This window comes from Sus scrofa, chromosome 4 (genome assembly GCF_054392235.1).
Source record: "Sus scrofa isolate SSC_HxYL_T2T_F1_AM1 chromosome 4, Sscrofa_HxYL_maternal_Yorkshire_Landrace_v2.0, whole genome shotgun sequence".
Taxonomy (NCBI): Eukaryota; Metazoa; Chordata; class Mammalia; order Artiodactyla; family Suidae; genus Sus; species Sus scrofa.
In genome coordinates this window covers 130,575,943-130,594,514 of record NC_139386.1, presented here as the reverse complement: position 1 = coordinate 130,594,514, position 18,572 = coordinate 130,575,943, and the positions used below count along the sequence as shown (strand labels likewise).

The following is an 18,572-nucleotide window of genomic DNA, read 5'->3' as shown; positions in this document are numbered from 1 at the left end:
TCCTGCTGTGGAAACTGAAGCTCTGACGGCCAATCAGAGTGCTGCCTGGAGCCTCACAGGTAAGGAGAGCAGCTGGGTGCAGAACCGAAAGCCCTGGTTCTTCCCCTCTGGGTCTAGGGGATAGAGCAGTGGTTCTGAAACGTTAGACTCACCTGGAGCGCCTGCTAAATAAAACGCAGGTGGCTGGACCCTGGACCCACCCCAGAGATTTTAATTCAGGTGGGCTGGGCCAGGCCTGAGAACTGCATCTCACAAAGTTCCCAGGGATGAGGATGCTGCTGGGGCGGGACCACCCTCTGAGACCCCCGAGGGCCGAGCAAGAGAAGGCTCATGGCCGTGGATCCCGGCTCCTTTGGGTGGAGACAGGTCAGGTCTGGGAAAGCCATGGATGAGGCGTGCCAAGCAGAGTCCAATCCGGGGTGACAGACGACATCGCCTAGGGATCCACCGACCCAGCAGGTCCCCCACTGCCCCAGCTGCTCCTCCCCACGGTGGGGACCCGTGAGTTCTGGCCAGCCGGTGGCTGGGAGTCAAGGTCCAGGGGCTCCAAAGGTGTCGCCAAGGAGTTAACCAGTTTCTTCCTGGGACGGACACGAGATCCCTGAAGTTCCTCCCGCCCCAGAGTTTGCAGCCATGGAGAAGCCACTGACCCCTCACTCTCCTCCACAGAAGCCCGTGCACTGCTGAGGACAGAGCCCGGCGTTCTGCGTGTGACCCTCCCACGAGTTCCTAGTCGAACAAACTCCAGCAGGGTCAGCAGTGCGTTCTTTCACCCACCAGAATCCTGCTTCAGGAACAGAGGCCAGGGGCCAGGGCTCAGAATCTTTATTAAAAGAGACTTTTTGTTTTGTCCCAATGGGACCTGACCTCTATTATGAGGGACCTTGATAAGAGTGTAATAACAAACCTCGGTTTTTTGAACCCAATCCTCACCTAAAACTCCTCCCTCTACTCAGCAAGTCCTTCCATCCAGGTAGCCCACCTTCATGTTTAAGTTCTGCTTATTTGGGTAAGACTTCAAATGCAGCATCAGGCAATAAGCATCAGACTGCAGGGCCAGGAAACCGGAGTTTAGTTCTGGCTTTGTCGCTTGCTAATAATGTGGATTTGAGCCAGTTAGATAAGCCTCCACTAACCCCTCTGCAAAATGGGGTGAATTAGGGTTTCCTCTGAGGATCACTGGCAGGATTAAGGGAGCTGCCCGTGAAGGCACCTGATGTGGTCTCTGCACACGGCCCGCACTCGAGGTCGGGGCCGCCGTGTCCTGCATCCGACTCGACACGCATCCCAGATCCGAAAGCAGACTGGGAACGAGCATATTCAGTAACTGCCCCGGGCTGCACGCCGCCCATGGAAGAGGTGACGCGTGCCGAAGAGCTCAAAAGAAAGCCGATGGGCCCCGGAGATCTGAGATGCCACTTTCACATCATCACCTGACTAGGACAAGGGCCCATTCACAAGAGCTGTTATTTCTAGCAACTTCTTCGAGAGCTGCAAATAGACTCAACTAAAAATAATGATAAAGAAGTTATTTAAGAAATCACTTGCTTTCAAAATTGAGTCACCAGATATTTATATCCCTCTGCAGGGCAAGGAAATTAAAACGGGCAACTTCTTATCAAGGCTAAACAGTTCCTTTCTCCAATAATTTGTCCTTGCCACAGGCATTAGCAGTAAAAATACACACAAACACTTTTCCTCTGCTATTGTCCAAATGTAACTGAGGTCTCAAGGCCATAAACGGACATTGGCTTCAGATGGTTGCCGAATAATGGGTCAGAGGAAGCACTCATGGTTGACCCATCCTGCCCACTTTCCTGCATCCACCAGTTGTCCCTCCTTCCCCGCCTCCCCGGCTTCTCGGCCTCCACTCGCTCCCGACTGGTGTGCGTGGGTGTCTTCTTAACCCCCCCATGACGACCTCCGCCTCTCCCCACTAGGCTCCTGCTCACGTCTCCCCCACTTCCGTTTCCATTCCGTCTCCTCCGAAGGAAAAGGGGACGGAGGGGACATGTGGGGAGCAGGCCCGGTGATCCCTCGGGTCCCTGCCCGTTCCAGCAACCTGTAATTCCCCCATCCCTTGCCCTCACCACCTGGGCTCCGAAAAGAAAACAGCCGATTGTCATCAATCAGTCCTCAATCAAAACCACATCAAATTTACCTTCCCCCACTTTAATGTAAATGTTTCTTGCTATCTTGAGTTCGGTGAATGACGTGACGGCCCCATACTCCTTTCGGGCCCAATTTAACAGGTGTTCGTTTCCATGGGGGAAGTTCCTTTCCTCTGTTTCTGCTGACAAGGAGAAGTTTCCCGATGAGAAATGGACCACAGAGCCCTCGGATACCTACAAGAAAGGGAATTGTGTATTTAGTGTCATGCAGGCTCCCGGGACTGAATCATAATTAGAGAAAGCACGTGTCAGACAATGAATGGATATCTGTCCATCCAACGTCTTCCCTTCGTTATACAGGCAGACCGTGGTGTTTCAGCAGCTGATTCAAGCTGTCATCCCAGGCTCACGTCCCCAGGTCATGACGAACCTACAAACAATGCAGGCTGTTCCTCCGAATGTGTAAAGAACGTTCTGATCAGAGACCCCAGAATGCCCTGGGAGGGATCACGAAACTCGCCTTTGCCATTTTCCAGAAATCTAAACTGAAGGCCAACCTTTCAAGTAACGTGTCGCAAGTCAAGTGGAAAGCCCTGGTGAGAGTTTTCAGGGGTTGGTAACGGGCCTCAGGACCAGCGCAAGTGATCCCGAAGGGATGCTCGCAGGAACACTAGAAGCATCTGAACTTGACGTCCAAGTCTCCCACAGCGGCAGCCTCTGCCAGCAGCCACCATGGCAGGAACAAGGCCAGAGTCCCCTTGCTCTAAGGTCTCCGAGCACTGAGATCGAAGGACGCCCAGGCTTTTGCCAGTCTTCTACCACGTGACAGTACTTCCTCGCGGGGAGATGAGCATGTATTACAGGTGATGGTCTCAGACCCCCAAGTTCCCATAGATTACACAGGCTAGAGGCTGCTGGACTGATCCTTATAAAACTTTCCGGATGATTTATGCAAGTCCCACATTTTTGCCGGGTGTATTTAGACCGTCGCTGACCTCGCATTATCATGGCATATAGATAATTAACACAGCCAATGATCATCTCGGCGCTGCACTGTAATTACAGTCAGCTGCTGGTGGAAAGATGCTTTCCTCTTTACTGATCATTTATAACCAATTTTTATCACTGTCAGAGTAGAACCTCAAAATGTGAGCAAAAAGGCCTACAAATTCCCAAGCCATAGAGCTATATATACATGTGCTGGTTTAAATTTCATCTTAACAACAGAACCACCCTAAGATCCAGCAATTCCACTTCTGGGTATTGACCTGAAGAAAACGAAAACACTAGCTGAAAAGATGCCTGCGCCCTCCTGTTGACGGCGGCATCCTGTCTAATAGCCAAGATGGGAAACTGCCGAAGTGTCTCTGGTTAAAGATGTGGCATAGATACAATGGAATATTGAATCCATAAAAAGGATAAGAGCTTGTCCTTTACAATAACGTAGATGGGCCTCCCGGGCCTTATGGTAAGTGAAACAAATCAGACAGAGAAAGACCAGTGCCAGGCAATCTTCCTTATAGGCAGAATCTAAAACAAACAAAACAAAAAATCACATTCACAGATACTGAGAACAGACTGGTACTAGCCAGAGGTGGGAGGCAGGGGGTGAGTGAAATCGGTGAAGGGGTCAAAAGGCACCGACTTCACGTTGTAAGATAAGGAAGTCATGGGATGTGATATACAGCATAGGGGCTGTAGCCAGTAGGGCCGCGTGGCATATGTGAAAGTTGCTAAAGACAGGAGGTCTTAAAAGTTCGTTCTCATCACAAGACAACTAATTCTGTACGTATGGTGACAGCCGTTAACGAGACTCTTCGTGGTGCTCATCTGACTTCTATACAAATATTGAATCATTACGCTGAACACTTGACACTAATGTTTTCTGTGTCAATTACACCGCAATAAAAATTTTCTCACGTTAGCTATCATTAACAAAAAGCCCAGCGTTTCTGAAGTGGTTACAGTCAGACTAAAAGGCTGATTGAGGGCAGGGATTCTGCTTCCAGCTCTACCCTGTAGAGCAGCATTTTGAACTTGAACACGTACAAAATACTTACTCACACTCACCCTGCCGTGCGAGGCATTAATGCGTTCTCTCGAGCTATGTGTACATACACTTTTTAAATGCTAGCAAAGAAGTACTTCCCCGAATTGTTCCCTCGCCTGCTGGTGCTGTGGTTTCTTGGCGGAAAACTAGAAGCATCTGAAGAGTTTCTAACTACCCCGAGGTCCAGGCCATACCCTCAATCAATGAGAATCTGGGGTGGGGAGCCAGGCTTTAGGAGTGTTTTAAGGCTCCCCGGATGGTTCCAGTGCTCAACCACAGCTGAGCAGCCTGACCTTCATGGGTAACGAAGTCCACGGTTTGAAACGTCAGCGTGGGCACCTCACAGCTTCCTCTACACCCGTGGTTCTTAAGCAGGGGCCCTCCTGTCCCCTGGGGGACATTTAGCAATGTCCGAAAATGATTCTGATGGTCACTCCTGGGAGGGAGAGCTTCTGGCATCTAGCGAGCAGAAGCCAGGGATGCTGGGAAACGCCCTACAACACACAGGGCAGCCCCACGACCAAGAATTCTCTTCAGTGGCAACAGCACCACGACCGAGAAATCCTGGCCGATGCTTCGGACTCACCGAATGTTACCACCACTCCAACGGGCACTGGATCCCGGCACTGGATCCCCGATGGACAGTGCTCTCTGCCCCAGAAATTGGGGTGTTTGGGGTTTGCATCGGCTTCGGAAACTGAACCACCACTAACAAGCTGGCTGTGGACAGGACCACCAACGACATCTAACCTTCGCTGCACATCTTCATAAAGCGCTACCAAGTGTGGCAGGGACATTTGCTACCTGTCCTGGTGCCAGTTTTAAGGAAAACCAGCGGGCATCCTTTAGCTTGAACCTTGTTTTGACGTCACTGGCCTAAGAAAAAGCTCCTGAACCATTTAGGTTGTAGCCAAACAACCTACGTGTTAATGCTTAGTAACTCACCGACACGGAACTTCAAACAATCTGACCTAAGCACTATAATAAAATCTTTCCGCTGAAAAGCACTTGTGCTAAAAAGTCATCTTTATAAAGCCGGTCACAGACAAAACCCACCACGGTCCAGAGGCCTCTGTCCCCTGCCAGCACAGTTCTGAGTGTGACGAGGGCAACTAAGAGAAGCGGGGGAACCAGCCGGGAACTACTCTGAAGTCAGGAAACGCAATGCCATGGCACCGCCGATTCTTCGAGAAGGGGCAGCGCCTGGTCCGGTCCCTCCTCGCACCCTCAGGTGTGTCTTCTCCAGGCCCAGCAGCAGCACAGGTCCCACCCGCAGGGCTGAGGACTCTGGACAGGAGTCAGCTGCCACTCACAGGCGCGTTCCAGCGAGAGGACAGCGACGCTGCTGGCAGTGAATGTCCCCACTGCGGGTCCATGGAAATTTCCTGCCGCGGAAGGGGATGAGCCTGACCTCCTTCTCCACGCAGCCAAAGGCCTCCCCCAACCCTGCCGAGGCCTACAAGGTAGTGTTACTCCCCCGCCCCTCGGGGCCACCCATGAGGTGGGCCACCCATGAGGTAGGCCACGCTGCTGTCCACGGCCCAGAGGAGAAAACCTCAGAGAAAATAAGGGCTTCCCCAAGGTCAGAGGATCGGCCCCTGGGCCAGACCAGACAGGACACCTGGGACTCCTGGTCCCCACTGGCCACTGCCTGGACCCTTCCAGAAAGAAGACCTCGCCCACTCGCGAGGCAGAAGAGCTCTGTTCTTCCTTTCTGCCTGTAAGATCGCCTTCCACCTGCTTGTCTGAGCTGTGCCTTCCAGACCAAAGAGTCCCTGCCTCTTTCTTCCACGAGACAAGCCCTCGAAGGTCTGAAGACGTCGCGTGACCCTGACCATGACCCCTCCTCAGGGCAGCATCTCCAGCCCCCAGCTCCTCCCCAGACACCACGGTGGTCAGGTCTTCATCAGCATCAGTGGTGCCCGGGACACGTGGGGTTCGGGGTGTGGTGTGACAAGAGACTGTGAAGGCCGCTTTCAGGTTGTTGACTTGACTGAGCAACGGGGTGCCGGATACCTGGTCAAACACGCGTCCGAGTATCTGTGTGAGAGTGCTTTGGGTGAGATCAACATTTAGTCAGTAGACCAAGGAAAACGAGTGCCCTTCCTGATGTGGGTGGGCCTTACCCAATCAGTCAAAGGCCCGAAGAGAGCGAAAGGCTGCCCCTGCGCCTGGGGAAGACAGCTCTCTCTTGCCTGACAGCCTTGAACTGGGCCAGCATCTTCCTCCTGGTTCTACAGAAGCAGCTGCCCTTGGGATTGAAACTGGGAAATTGGCTCTGCAGAATTCAGACTTGCTAGGCGCCATAACCATGTGAGCCAATTCCTTACAATAGACAGAGAGATAGGTAGATAGATACATGGACAGACAAACAGACAGACAGACAGACAGACAGACAGACAGATAGGTGAAGCCGCGGCATGAGGCCTCTATGGTCAGGCCACTCAAGATGGCTGCTCCCTTGCTCTCGGCACGTCTGCTGCCTGACCAGGGCCTGCTTCTCTTCAACCTGTTCACACGGCTGACCTTCCCAGGACGTGCCCCAGACCCCAGCTCGTGGGGGTACTCAACGGGGCAGTGAGGGCTGTGCCCCTGTACTGGTTTCCCTGGTAACTAATGAGCCAACCTGCTGTAATCTCCCTATAACTGGCCATGCCCCCCTCCCGGAGTGAAAACTGCCACCATGTCCTGCCCGCCATCAGCCACACACGGTGGGGTGTTGCTCCAGGACCTGCCCCAGACGTGTCAGCACCCCCATCCATGGAGCCACCGCCGTCTCGTTGCTGACTCTGGCTGGTCCTTCCGTCTCGAAGCAGGACAGGCATGGACCTCGCAGGCCCATGGGCGCGTGCAGCCCACCAGGGCCCAAGGCCACACGACCTTTATGTCAGCGGAGCCCTGCTCGTACCTCACATTTGTTCACTGATGCTCTAAACATTCGTCCACCAAGTGTTTACTGACGGCCCGGCGCTGGGGCAGTGGGCGAGGAGGCGACAGACAGATTCCCTGCCTCTGCGGCGCGGACAGTCTAGTAAGGAGGTCAGAGTGAAAACATAAGTGCTGAAAATACACGTCAGGAAGGCCACGGGTGTAGACAGAGGTGAGCAGAGGGTGCTGCCTGGAGGTGCTGGGACCAGGAGTCTCTGAACCAGGACCTGAAGGAGCCGTGGGGGTGGCTGGAGCCTGGGGGGAGGGGGCGGGAAGGAGAACAGGCCAGGGGGCCGGCAGGTCCAGCAGGACCTCGCAGACCGTGGGTAAGGACGGTGACGTCTAGTCTAGATGGGATCAGCTGCCACTGAGAGCTCACGAAAACGTCTAACAAAGGTTTTCACAGGATCACGCTGGCTGGTACGGCTGGTCTACACTGAAGGGAGACGAGCAGGAGACCATAGGAGACTCTGGAGTAATCCAGGGAAGAAAGAACAGCAGCTCACACCGGGGAGCTGACAGTACCTAAAGCCCCAGGTCTTCGTTTGATCAACTCGAGGCTCTTGGCATCCTTCCCAAAATGAACCAGTCTTCTTTCTTTCTTTCTTTCTTTTTATGGCCGCCCTTGTGGCATATGGAAGCTCCCAGGCTAGGGGCGGAATCAGAGCTACAGCTGCTGGTCTACACCACAGCCACAGCAACATGGGATCCGAGCTGCATCTGTGACCTACACCGCAGTTCAGGGCAACACCAGATCCTTAACCCACTGAGCGAGCCCAGGGATCCAACCTGCATCCTCATGGATACTAGTCAGGTTCGTTTCCGCTGAGCCACGATGGGAACTCCCAGAGTAAGGATTTTATATTTGGGTAGAATGGCAGAAACTTCCAAAATTATTTATATTCCCCACCTCCAATCGTCCACCTTGTCTGTAGGCTCTTGCCCCCCCGCTGCTGTCCCATTTCTGCCCTCGCATCTCAGCCTCCTGCCGTCCTGTCCCCTCCATCCCTCCTCCACACTGTCACCTGGGAGATCTTTCTAAAAAGTAAACATGTGATGATGCCGGACAGCATCTAAGCATCCTAAGTGACACCAACCAGCGAGGAGGACCTCTGCCCGCCCCACCTCCCACAGCTCCTGTGTGCCTGTCACACGGAACCACAAGCCTCATGCTGCTTCAGGCCCCAGCCTTTTGACAGCCTGCTCTCCACCTGGATTGCTCATCCCCTCCCTGCAAACTGCTCCTTGTCCTCCACAGGTGTCACCTTCTCTGTAAAACCTCCCCGGCTTCCTTCCTCCGCTCAGGACGGAGCTGCCCGCCCTGCCTTGTGTACACCCCTAGCCCACCGCTCCTTCACCTGATCTCGACTATTTAGCAGCAAACCTGCCGCCCCTGCTCGACCAAGATCACCACCTTGAAAGCCAAGAGAGCACCTCGGTCCTTCTGAGTCTCCTGGGGCTGGCACAGGGCTTGGCACAAAGCAGCAACTCGGTGCTTGCTGGCCGAGTGAAAGCTCAATGCTGGGTCGTACAGGAAAGGCTCTGCCATAATTTCTTTATTCTCATAACTTTTACTTTCCTCGCTGCCCAGGAAAAGATGGTTTGGCCAGGCTTTTAAAGCTAGCAATTTGATTTTTCACCCCATAACTCCACCTAAAAACCAATTATTCAAGCATTTAGTAGCTCCCTGCCTCCCCCTCCTCCGAATCCGCTGAACTTTCCTCCTGCTTTTGCTAATTGAAACCCAATCCTCTGACGTTCCCGACATGAGAAACATCTTCCTGTGGGAACAAACCTGCCCTGAGCTCCGAGAATCCCGAATCTTAGCAAGCGTGCGCCGCAGGGCACAGCGAACCCCCGGGCTTCCAAGTGGAGGTTGAGGCCCCCCCCCCACCCCCTGCCCCTGGCTCTTCCCTCCTCAGGCCACGCACAGCATTTGTATTTCAAACACTGGTTATGCTACCAGACTTTTTTGAGGAGCAGAACATTCGTCTCTCTGCCAGCGCTGGGAGTTTTATTACAACAACTTACGGCTAGGCAACAAGAGCCAAGTTTATTATTTTTTCTGGACCGGATTCAACAACCTTGTCCAAAAGAGCAGGCAAAAAGCAAAAGAGGCCACCAGCCCTTTTGTTTCCACACCTGCGTGGAAGCTTTAACTCTCTGAGCCCTAAGCGGACCCACCGAGGCCCCGAGCTGGATGGCCCAAGCCTCGGGGATGCCAACGGATGCGCGCGAATGGCCGCAGACCCGGTTTTCCCGGAGCCGGGGCTCTTTCCTTCTAGCACTTATCTCAGCGCATCGGCTGACTCAGAGCCCCGGCAGCTGCACCGCGCTCTCCCTCCGGCCTCCCCCAGGCTGGCGTGGTCGTCAGTGAGGAGAGAGGAGGATCTCTGCTGAGGGCAGAGCCAGACGCCAGGTCCTCTCCTGGCCCTAGCCGCCTCCTCCTGCCTCATCGCCTGCCCCCCAAAGGATGCTTCCCGAGGAAGGGTCCCGATGAAAACGCAGGCCGGGCTTAACTGCATGGGGGCCAGCTAAGTTTCTTCTGAAGGCTCCCCTCGTCTCCTTCACATCTACTCAAACATCCCCACAAGAGACGGGGCTTATTTAAAATCACAACCCAGCCGTCCTGCAGCCCCCGCTCGAGCGCTCGGATTCCTCCAAGCTGCTTTCCATGTTCTCATTCCTATAGCGGAGGAAAGTCTCCTTCTAAACCACCAGGCAACTCACGGCCCATCTCCTCCCACTAGACGGTAAGCACCTTCAGAGGCCGGGATCTCAGCGTGCATTTACAGGTATATTCCGAGCACCTAGAACAGCGGTGGGTATAGAAAAGACACCCCATATTTGTTTGATGAATGAATGAATCCTGAGGTCAGTTCACTGGAAGGGCCTGCCTGGAGTTCCACACTGGGAAGAACTCTGAGGAGCAACGGAGAAGCGGGGTGTGCCAGGGGCTCAGGGCAGGCCCTGCTTGCTCCATGGCAGTCCAGGACAGCAGCCACTGGCCAGTGAGAGCCTGGAAGGTAGCTAATTAAGCGGACATTGTTGCAAATGTAAAACAGACACTAGATTTGGAAGATGCAGTAAAATCAATGTTAAGAAGACATCTCTCCGCTTTCCAAAGTGTGATCTCGGAACAGTGTATCACAGGCAAGAGTTTTAAAATGCAGATTCCAAGGTGGGTCCATGAAGCTGCACTATAATCTTCCGCCTACCATCCTGCTGTGACTCCAACGCACACCTGAGGGTCACTGCTCAGCCATAGATAAAAATACTACATGAACTCCAAACCACCTTTGTCAGGCATAAACAGGCTTGCTAGGAGAACAAGCAAGGACAGACTCCCCTGCACTGGTTCAAAAAAACAAAAAAGCCAAGAAGGTGAGAGTAAAGCCATGGCATTTTTGAAGTCACCCTCTTATGCATCTAAAAAGATAGAGGAGTTCCCGTTGTGGCACAGCAGAAACGAATCTGACTAGGAACCATGAGGGTGTGGGTTCGATCCCTGGCCTCACTCAGAGGGTTAAGGATCCGATGTTGCCATGAGCTGTGGTATAAGTCAAAGATGCGGCTCGGATCTGGTGTTGAGGTGGCTGCGGGGTAGGTCACTGGCTATAGCTCCTATTCGACTGGGAACTTCCATGTGCTGCAGGTGCAGCCCTAAAAAAACAAAAAAAAAATAATAATAAAATAAATTAAAAAAAAAAAAAAGACAGAAGTGGGCCCTGTGAGATAGGAGGAGCCACAGTGCCCCGATGATAAAGAAATGCCTGCTGGGGTCTCCGAGGAAAATCTGTTCCAAGAATCAATCTCTCACGCGCGCATGTGCGCACACACGCACACGCCCAAGAGCTGGGCTGTGTCCACTTGGCGCCTGAGCTGTTGCTTGCGTGAGTGCCTGCTCTTCAGGGTGCAGCTCTGGAAGGCCATCCTGAGTGGCACCTGGGTGTGGCCCAGCACTGCTAAAGGCTCGGCACTCGCACAGTCGGGATCCGCTCCTCTCCCTCTCTGTCCTGCGACACGATACACTCAGAACCTCACCATTCCAGGTTCTTTTTCCTGACTCCTGCCCCGACAGAGCTCTTTCTGGCGATGCCTGCTTAGGACAACAGAAAGAGCAAAACAAGGGAAACAAATGAAGCAAAGAAAACACATCGGCATTTGAGAAAGACCTGCCGTGCCAAGAATCTGCTAGTTCAATGCTAGGGAAAAGAAAGCCTTGTGGTGAAATGGAATAGGCATTTCTCCGGAGTTTAAGTTCTGTGTAAGTAGGATCTATGCAGACTGGCCCTAGAACGTGTAACAGTGCCCACACAGACAGGCACTAAGGAGATCACGCTTTGAAAGATTTTATGCACCAAGTCCAGCAAACCCAGATTTGCATGAAGTGCTGGAACAGTATCTACCTCCCAGATGAGGACAGAACCCGACCCTTTTCTGCAAGAGGCATATCACACGTCTCTCCACCCAGTTCCCAGGAGGACCATGCTTGCCTATTTCCTCTGAAGCCACGTGGTATGAAATGTGATCTGAAACATGTTTTTTATTAACCATATATCATGACTCAATGTTTTTTTTTTTTAAAGAACTAATAACTTCCATGCCCATGAACCTACAGCCATAATTTTACAAAGCTACATATTCATGAGCCACGTGATTAGGGTCTCTGCCAACTGTGCACTCAAGAAACACAAATCCATGCGACCGTTTAAGAATTCTTGGATGTTTCCACTTTGTATCCACAACCAGATGACTCTGTCCAACAGAATGACTTACAACATATTCGCTAATTTTTCTCAAAACAATTCATGACCATCACCCTCTGTCCTGAATTTTTATTTCTGTTGAAATAGAAAGAAGGAAAGAATGCCCTGCACGTGGGCACAGGTCCAAGAGGAAAGCTCTGAGATGCTACCCTTTGAACAGACACACACACAAACGTGAACATGAGCTGGTGCAAAAGCAATACGCTGTCTCTCCCAGGGAAACGCTACAGAAATGACGGCATATGTGAACACGTACATACACAGGGAGAAGCGAAAATAACTCACTGCGTCTCAAAGATGAACCCAGTGCCCACAGGTTAGCAAGTTAATGAAGGATGAGCTGCTTTGTAATAGAGGGTTTTCCAAAGCAGAGGCCCAGGCCTCGTAGGGATCCTTGATAACCCTACAAAATCGTCTCTGGAGACTTAAATTCACCCCTTCCTGTCTTCCAAGGTAGCGTGATGTCCGAAGGAGCGGAGCCCAAGGTATAAAGGGCACCCAAAGGACGTCTTTCAGGAACAAATAAAATGTTGGCATCCCGACCACTGCTCGCCGTGAGCCCATCTGCCTGGACCTCCACTCGTGCTTCTGGGAAATCCCTCCCGAAGAAGGGTTCTGTCTCCTATTTTTCTTTTACGCTACATCCAACCTGCCAACCCAGGTTCCAGGACACACAGTGAATTTCACAAACACTTGACTCCCAGTAGGTACCTAGAATTCTCTGGACAGATTTCCTCTTTGCCAAGGCGGAACAGTCTGTGTTCCACTTACAGACAAGGAAACTGAGGCTCGGAGAGGCTCAAGGACCTGCCTGGGGCACAGCATTGGCAGAAAGCAGGGCTGACAACAGACCCCAACACCTCATTTCTCACCCTGGAGCTCTTTCTACTCTAGCTGCAGGGAGCAGTCGCTGCTAAACTCAAGGAATCTGTAGAGCAGGATAGATAAGAGGGCCCCGGACCCTGGCTTAGTCGAATCCTGAAAGAAGAAACCATAAAAAGGGGGCTTCCACGTGGGGCACGCTTCGTGGATTCTGAGCCCTCGCATCTGACTGAGGCAAACGGGGCTCCGAGAGGTAGGGTCAGCCCCGTTGCGTAACATTAGCAAGGAACGAGTGCCCATTCAACCGCATCTGCAGGATGCCAGAAACCACGCAATAGGAGCCCAGCTTTTACGAGAGTGACCAGGGAAGCAGGCAGGCGGAGCGGGGCTGTGCCTTCTCTGCTTCTGGACAGAGTCTCTCCAAGGGTGGTTTTCCTTCTCTCTGCCCCCTGCTTCCCCAGCAGCTGGAGGGAGGAGTCGTCCCGGTGAAAGCGGAGGAGAACGGGAATGGAAGCACAGAGGGAAAATCAAAATGACTGTCACGGAAGCAAAGGAGCCTTTCCCAGGAGACAGATTTCCTCCATCCCACGGCATGGAAAAATACCCTGCCACCTTCCTTAACAAAACACTTGCTTTTTCGACCAAACGGCTCTCTGGAGGCTGCCCACCACATTAACCAAGGACACCAGAGACGGAACATCTGATGCAATTGCCCAAGGCTTGGGAAGGGCAGATTCATCAGATTACCAGATCAGCCTTACCCAGTAAAGCCTTAAAGGACAGCAGGGATTCGACACAAAGCAACACCAACCTTCCCCCACACAGACGTGACCCAGCACGTCCAGCAGAGGCAGGAAAAGTCTATGAACCCTTCAGGACAGGACGTCTTGATTTGGAAGAACACGCCCAGGAAGCCTCGTAGGGCCAGGGGGCCACTCTCTGGCAACATTTCCCAGCTTTCATACAACCGCTTAGGATAAATTCTAGCAAGGCTTTCGAAAACTCTTTCTGGACCAGAATTACCAGCTGAAACTGGCCTCTTTCCAAGGTGCTAATTACCACAGTGACATTTAGGAAGAGCTCTCACCACAAAAGAGCCAGAAACTCGCTCCTAGGAAGTCGGGTAGTTGACTGACCCTAGTTCATGAGAGGATCAAGCCCCTTATAATTAAGGCTCTTATGGACAAGCCACAAAACCAACAGATAAGCAGCCTCTGGAGCAAAACTGCCCGGTACACAACCACTCAGATCATCCCACAGAGCACAGTGAGTCGTTCCACAAGAGACGTTTTTAAAAAAGAAAAACGAAGAACCAATCTTGAAACGTTTAGATTTCATCTGCCTTTTTTTAAGAGAGCATTTATTTGGGGAAAGACCTCACGGGAAAATCCAAAATGTTACAACCAGACTCCGGGTACACACGGATGCCCCTTCTGGTTGAGCCCCAAAGCCATGCCGGGCTGCAACCCTGACCAGCTACCACGCAGTGCTCCTCCCTCACCCCAGAGGGAGCTGCCCTGGCTGCACGTGGAATAGGACTGTCTCCAATTTCAGGATCCAGTGGACTTCCGATCTGTAACCATCTCTCCCAGATCACAGGCAGCCCCTCAGGACAGGCGATCCAGCAGCCCCCTGCAACCTGGAGCCCCCGGTCAGCGCAGCGCCCAGGGTCCTGCGGGCACCGGAAACTGGCGGAGGCGGGGAATGCACAGGTAGAGGCGGAAACCACCCATCACACCAGGGGCGCGCACGCCACGCTGTCCTCCACGGGGGCGGGGAACGGCCGAACGACGGAAAGGAGGAAATTCGAAAAGAAAAAAAGCATTCCCGGGTGTTTAAATGCAGCCCAGGAGAGAATTCAGGACAAAATTTTAAAGTTCCCTCCTCTACAAGCAAACTTGAATGTCTGAGTTCTTGCGAGGGCATCCTGGACGCTCAGCGCGCAGCCACACATCCCTTGGATTCAGGAAAGGAGGCTGTGGGCATGCGCGGTGGTGCGGGCGTGCGTGGCCCTTCCTAGAGCCGCGCTAAGCACACATCTGGGGCTATTTAACAACTGATTGGAAATTTGGCCTTCTGATTTCCAGTTAAATACTGGGCACAGGAAAACAAATAGCACTTGTTTTTCACTGAGCCTTGTCAGGCATCCAAACTGCAGTGCAGACCAGAGAACTGCCTGTGGTTTGGTGGCAGGGGCCCAAAATATTTGGCCCTTTTTCTCCCCAAGTTTAAGTAAAAGGAACAGACCGACTTTGGCAACCTCAGCTGCTTCACCCACCCAGCCACCCCGCTCAGAAACACAAAACGAGGCTTTAAATATTAAGCTTGTTCCTGGTATTAATTTACATTTTTCATTAGGATTAAATTTTTATTTGTTTTTAATCCTAAGCCAAAAGCAGAGAGTTCAGTTTCTCTCATTTATTTCAGTGGCCCTGCCCTGGTATTTACTTGGATTTGCTGAAGAGGCAACATTCAGATTTGCCATTTTCTGTTTCCAATTAAACGGGGCTCTAATATCTAGCAGTTGTACTATCAAAGAACGAGAGTTTGGGAGGAACTCGAGAGACTGAGTGGTAGCAGCACCTCGATTTAGAGATGAGGAAGCTGAGGCCTGGGGAGTTAAGTGACTTTGTCCTGTGACTGAAGCCTAACTAGTTAGGGGCAGAACCAAGACTAGTCCAGAGATTGAAGTATAACTACTTAGGGACAGAACCAAGGCTAGTCCCGTGATCGGAGTGTAACTAGCTAGGAGCAGAACCAAGACTAGTCCAGCAATGGGAGCATATCTACTTAGTGGCAGAGCCGAGACTAGTCCAGTGATTGAAATATAACTACTTAGTGGCAGAACCAACTAGTGCTTGGGCCTCCTGACACCCAGGCCAGAGTGTGAACTAGAAACAAAAATCTGAGCTTCCTCTGGGTGGAACTACCAGATAAGATATAGGACACTTAGTTAAATTTGAATTTTAGGTAAACACTGAATACGTTTTGAGTACAGATATGCCCCACATATTGGAAACTCGGCCTTGCAGGCCAGCATCTCCTTCAGCCCCCCACCTTCACTCCGACACACACATCTGCATAATTTCTTTCCTGATTTTACTGCTAAGTGGCTGAAAAACAGTAATCGCAGCACAGAAGTCCCAAGAGCGAATGAGGTTGGAAGAAGCTGTGGCTTACATCTTGAGATTTCCGCTAATCTTAAAAACACCTTTTTCCCTCACGAGCAGGCACAGCAACAAGCCTGACGTGAAAAGGCTGTCAGGGTCCCGGGATGACGCCTTTCTTGTTATTAGAAGCCAGGCATTAGGGCCTCAGCTTGCGAATTTCTGCTTGTCCCAGGACTATAAGTCTGTAACCCTTGCAGGAGAGTGTGCTCAGGTTTGTAATACAAAGCAAGCAAGATTTTTTTTTAAAAAAATCATGGAATGAAGTAGAAAGATTTTAAAATTGGGTTCATTGATTTCACATCACTGTTGAAAAGAAGGCTGCAGCAAGTTGAGATATGTCAACCTTACTATAATTATATTACATAAATTACAGACACAAAATCATACATTTTCATTCACTTCATTGAGCTAGCATTAGCAGTCACTTTTAAACTGCAGGATTCAGTGTTTTTAGTGGTACATTTATAATTGTGATCATCAGCACCATTACCTAATTCCAGGCCATGTTCATCACCCCCCAAAGAAATGCCACACCATTAATGGTCAATCCTTATTATCTCCTGCCACCAGCCTTTGGCAACTACTCGCCCACTTTCCGTCTCTGCAGACTTGCCTGTTTTGGCCATTTCAGATAAATGGCATCATACACAGTGTGGCCTCTTGTGTTTGATTTCTTTTATTCATGATGTTTTCAAGATTCACCCCTGTTGTGGTAGGTATCAGCACTTCATTCCTTTTAATGGCCAAATAATATTTTATCTCATGGGCATACCACTTTTTTTATCCATTCATCCGCCTATAGACATCTGCGTTATTTGCACTTTTTGATTATTATGACTAATGCTGTTATGAATATTTGTGCACATGTGTTAGAAAAACATAAGTTTTTCTATGGACGCATGCTCTGCCCAATTGCTTTCCAAAGCGCTATTTACTTTCCCAGAAGCAACATCTAAGAGCTCAAATTCCCCACATCCTTGATGCCACTTGGTATTATCTGCCTTTTTTATCACAGCCATTCTAGTGGGTGTGAAGTGGCAGCTCATTGTGGTTTTAATTTGCATTTTCCTAACAACTAATGATATTGAGCATCTTTTCATGTGTTTATTGGCCATTTGTGTTATTCCTTTGGAGAAATACCTATTCAAACTGTAGCATGTTTTAAAGGCAACCTAGTATTGTGGTTCTTCCCAGCCTTTTTTTTTTTTTTTTTAGCAAACTCAGGTTAAAAGTTCAGACATCTATTGCACAGTTAAGCTACGCCACCTTTTCTTCAATGTGGAAATAATTGCAGAAATAAAAATAAGCTTAGATGATCCATCTAAGAGAGTGTTCCTTGTAGTTTCAACACGACAGGGAGAGTAGGATTTTTGTTTGTTTGCTTGCTTTTTAGAGCCACACCTGTAGTAGCATCTGGAGGTTCCCAGGCTGGGGTCGAATTGGAGCTGCAGCTGCCAGTCTACACCACAGCCACAGCAACGCAGGATCCGAGTCACATCTGCAACCAACACCACAGCTCACAGCAATGCTGGATCCTTAACCCACTGAGTGGGGCCAGGGGCCAAACCCACATCCTTGCGGATACTGGGCAGGTTTGTCACCACTGAGCCACAGTGGGAACTCTGGATTATTTTTGTTTCTGATTGCACTGATGGACGTCTCTATCCCACCCAATATCCTCTGGGCCAACCCTACACCCTGCAAAAGACAACCTGTAAGGCTGTGACAACTCCATCATTTGTGTGTGTGCGCGCGCATGTGTGTGTGTGTGTGTGTGTGTGTGCGTGTGAGTGACAAACTCAAAGATCCACTACTTGACACTCAGCCTGAAATAACCACTCTCATCCACTCCCACTCCCTAGGTAACCAGAACACCAGATAAAGGAGCGGGGCGGCTGCAGAGGAAACGCAATCCGCTTTCTCCCTGCCGGACACGCCCCCGTCTTGCCTGCACTGTGGAATCATGAGACAATTTGACAGAAGAAAACAGAGAGCTTTTTGAGACACTTTTAAAATACGCTTTTCATCACCCTCCTGGGTGGCTGAGACCTTCTGAGTAACACAAAGTCCTGCTAACTAATTCTGAAAGGTTTCCTTCTTGAGCTCAGGCAGTTACAATAATGCAGACATGCCAGCTTAATTAAAAGGTCACCTGATAGATGAGGAGATGCCATCACTTGCACTTTGCTCACCACCCTGCTTAAAAAAACATGCTAACTGTTCAAGTCCCGTAACTCCCCAGAAAACAAAGGCAGCTTTAAGACAGTAAAGCGAACCCTCCAGCGGGACCTGCGGGCAGAAGCAAGAACAAACACATTTAGACTGAGAGTCAGGAGACCCAAGCTCTGTCCTCAGCTCCCTCACGCTCTCTGGGTGACCCTGGAGAAGACAGTGACAGAAACGGTTAAGCCTCAGTTTCCAAAGAGTCCACGGGCCTGCTGAAGGGTTTGGATGAAACACTGTGTGTAAAGTAATGGAGTCGTCTCATCCCTCACCTTTAACTCCTTTTCGTTTTGTTTGTTTTTTTTTAGGGCCGCACCTGCAGCATATGGAGGTTCCCAGGCTAGGGGCAGCATTGGAGCTGCAGCTGCCAGCCTACACCACAGCCACAGCAACGCGGGATCCGAGCCACCTCTGTGTCCTCCCCCACAGCTCACGGCAATGCCAGATCCGTAACCCACTGCGCGAGGCCAGGGATCGAACCTGCGTCCTCATGGATACC

General features: G+C 51.0%; 1 protein-coding gene across 5 annotated transcripts in view; it reads right to left on the bottom strand.

The window, feature by feature from the left end:
* TGFBR3 (transforming growth factor beta receptor 3) overlaps positions 1-18,572 on the bottom strand; it is a 210,501-nt gene that overhangs the window by 48,604 nt on the left and 143,325 nt on the right. For all 5 annotated transcript variants that reach the window (XM_021088720.2, XM_085020912.1, NM_001444391.1 and 2 more), the window contains 1 exon segment: positions 2,162-2,345. In XM_021088720.2, coding sequence (XP_020944379.2) covers positions 2,162-2,345 — 184 coding nt within the window.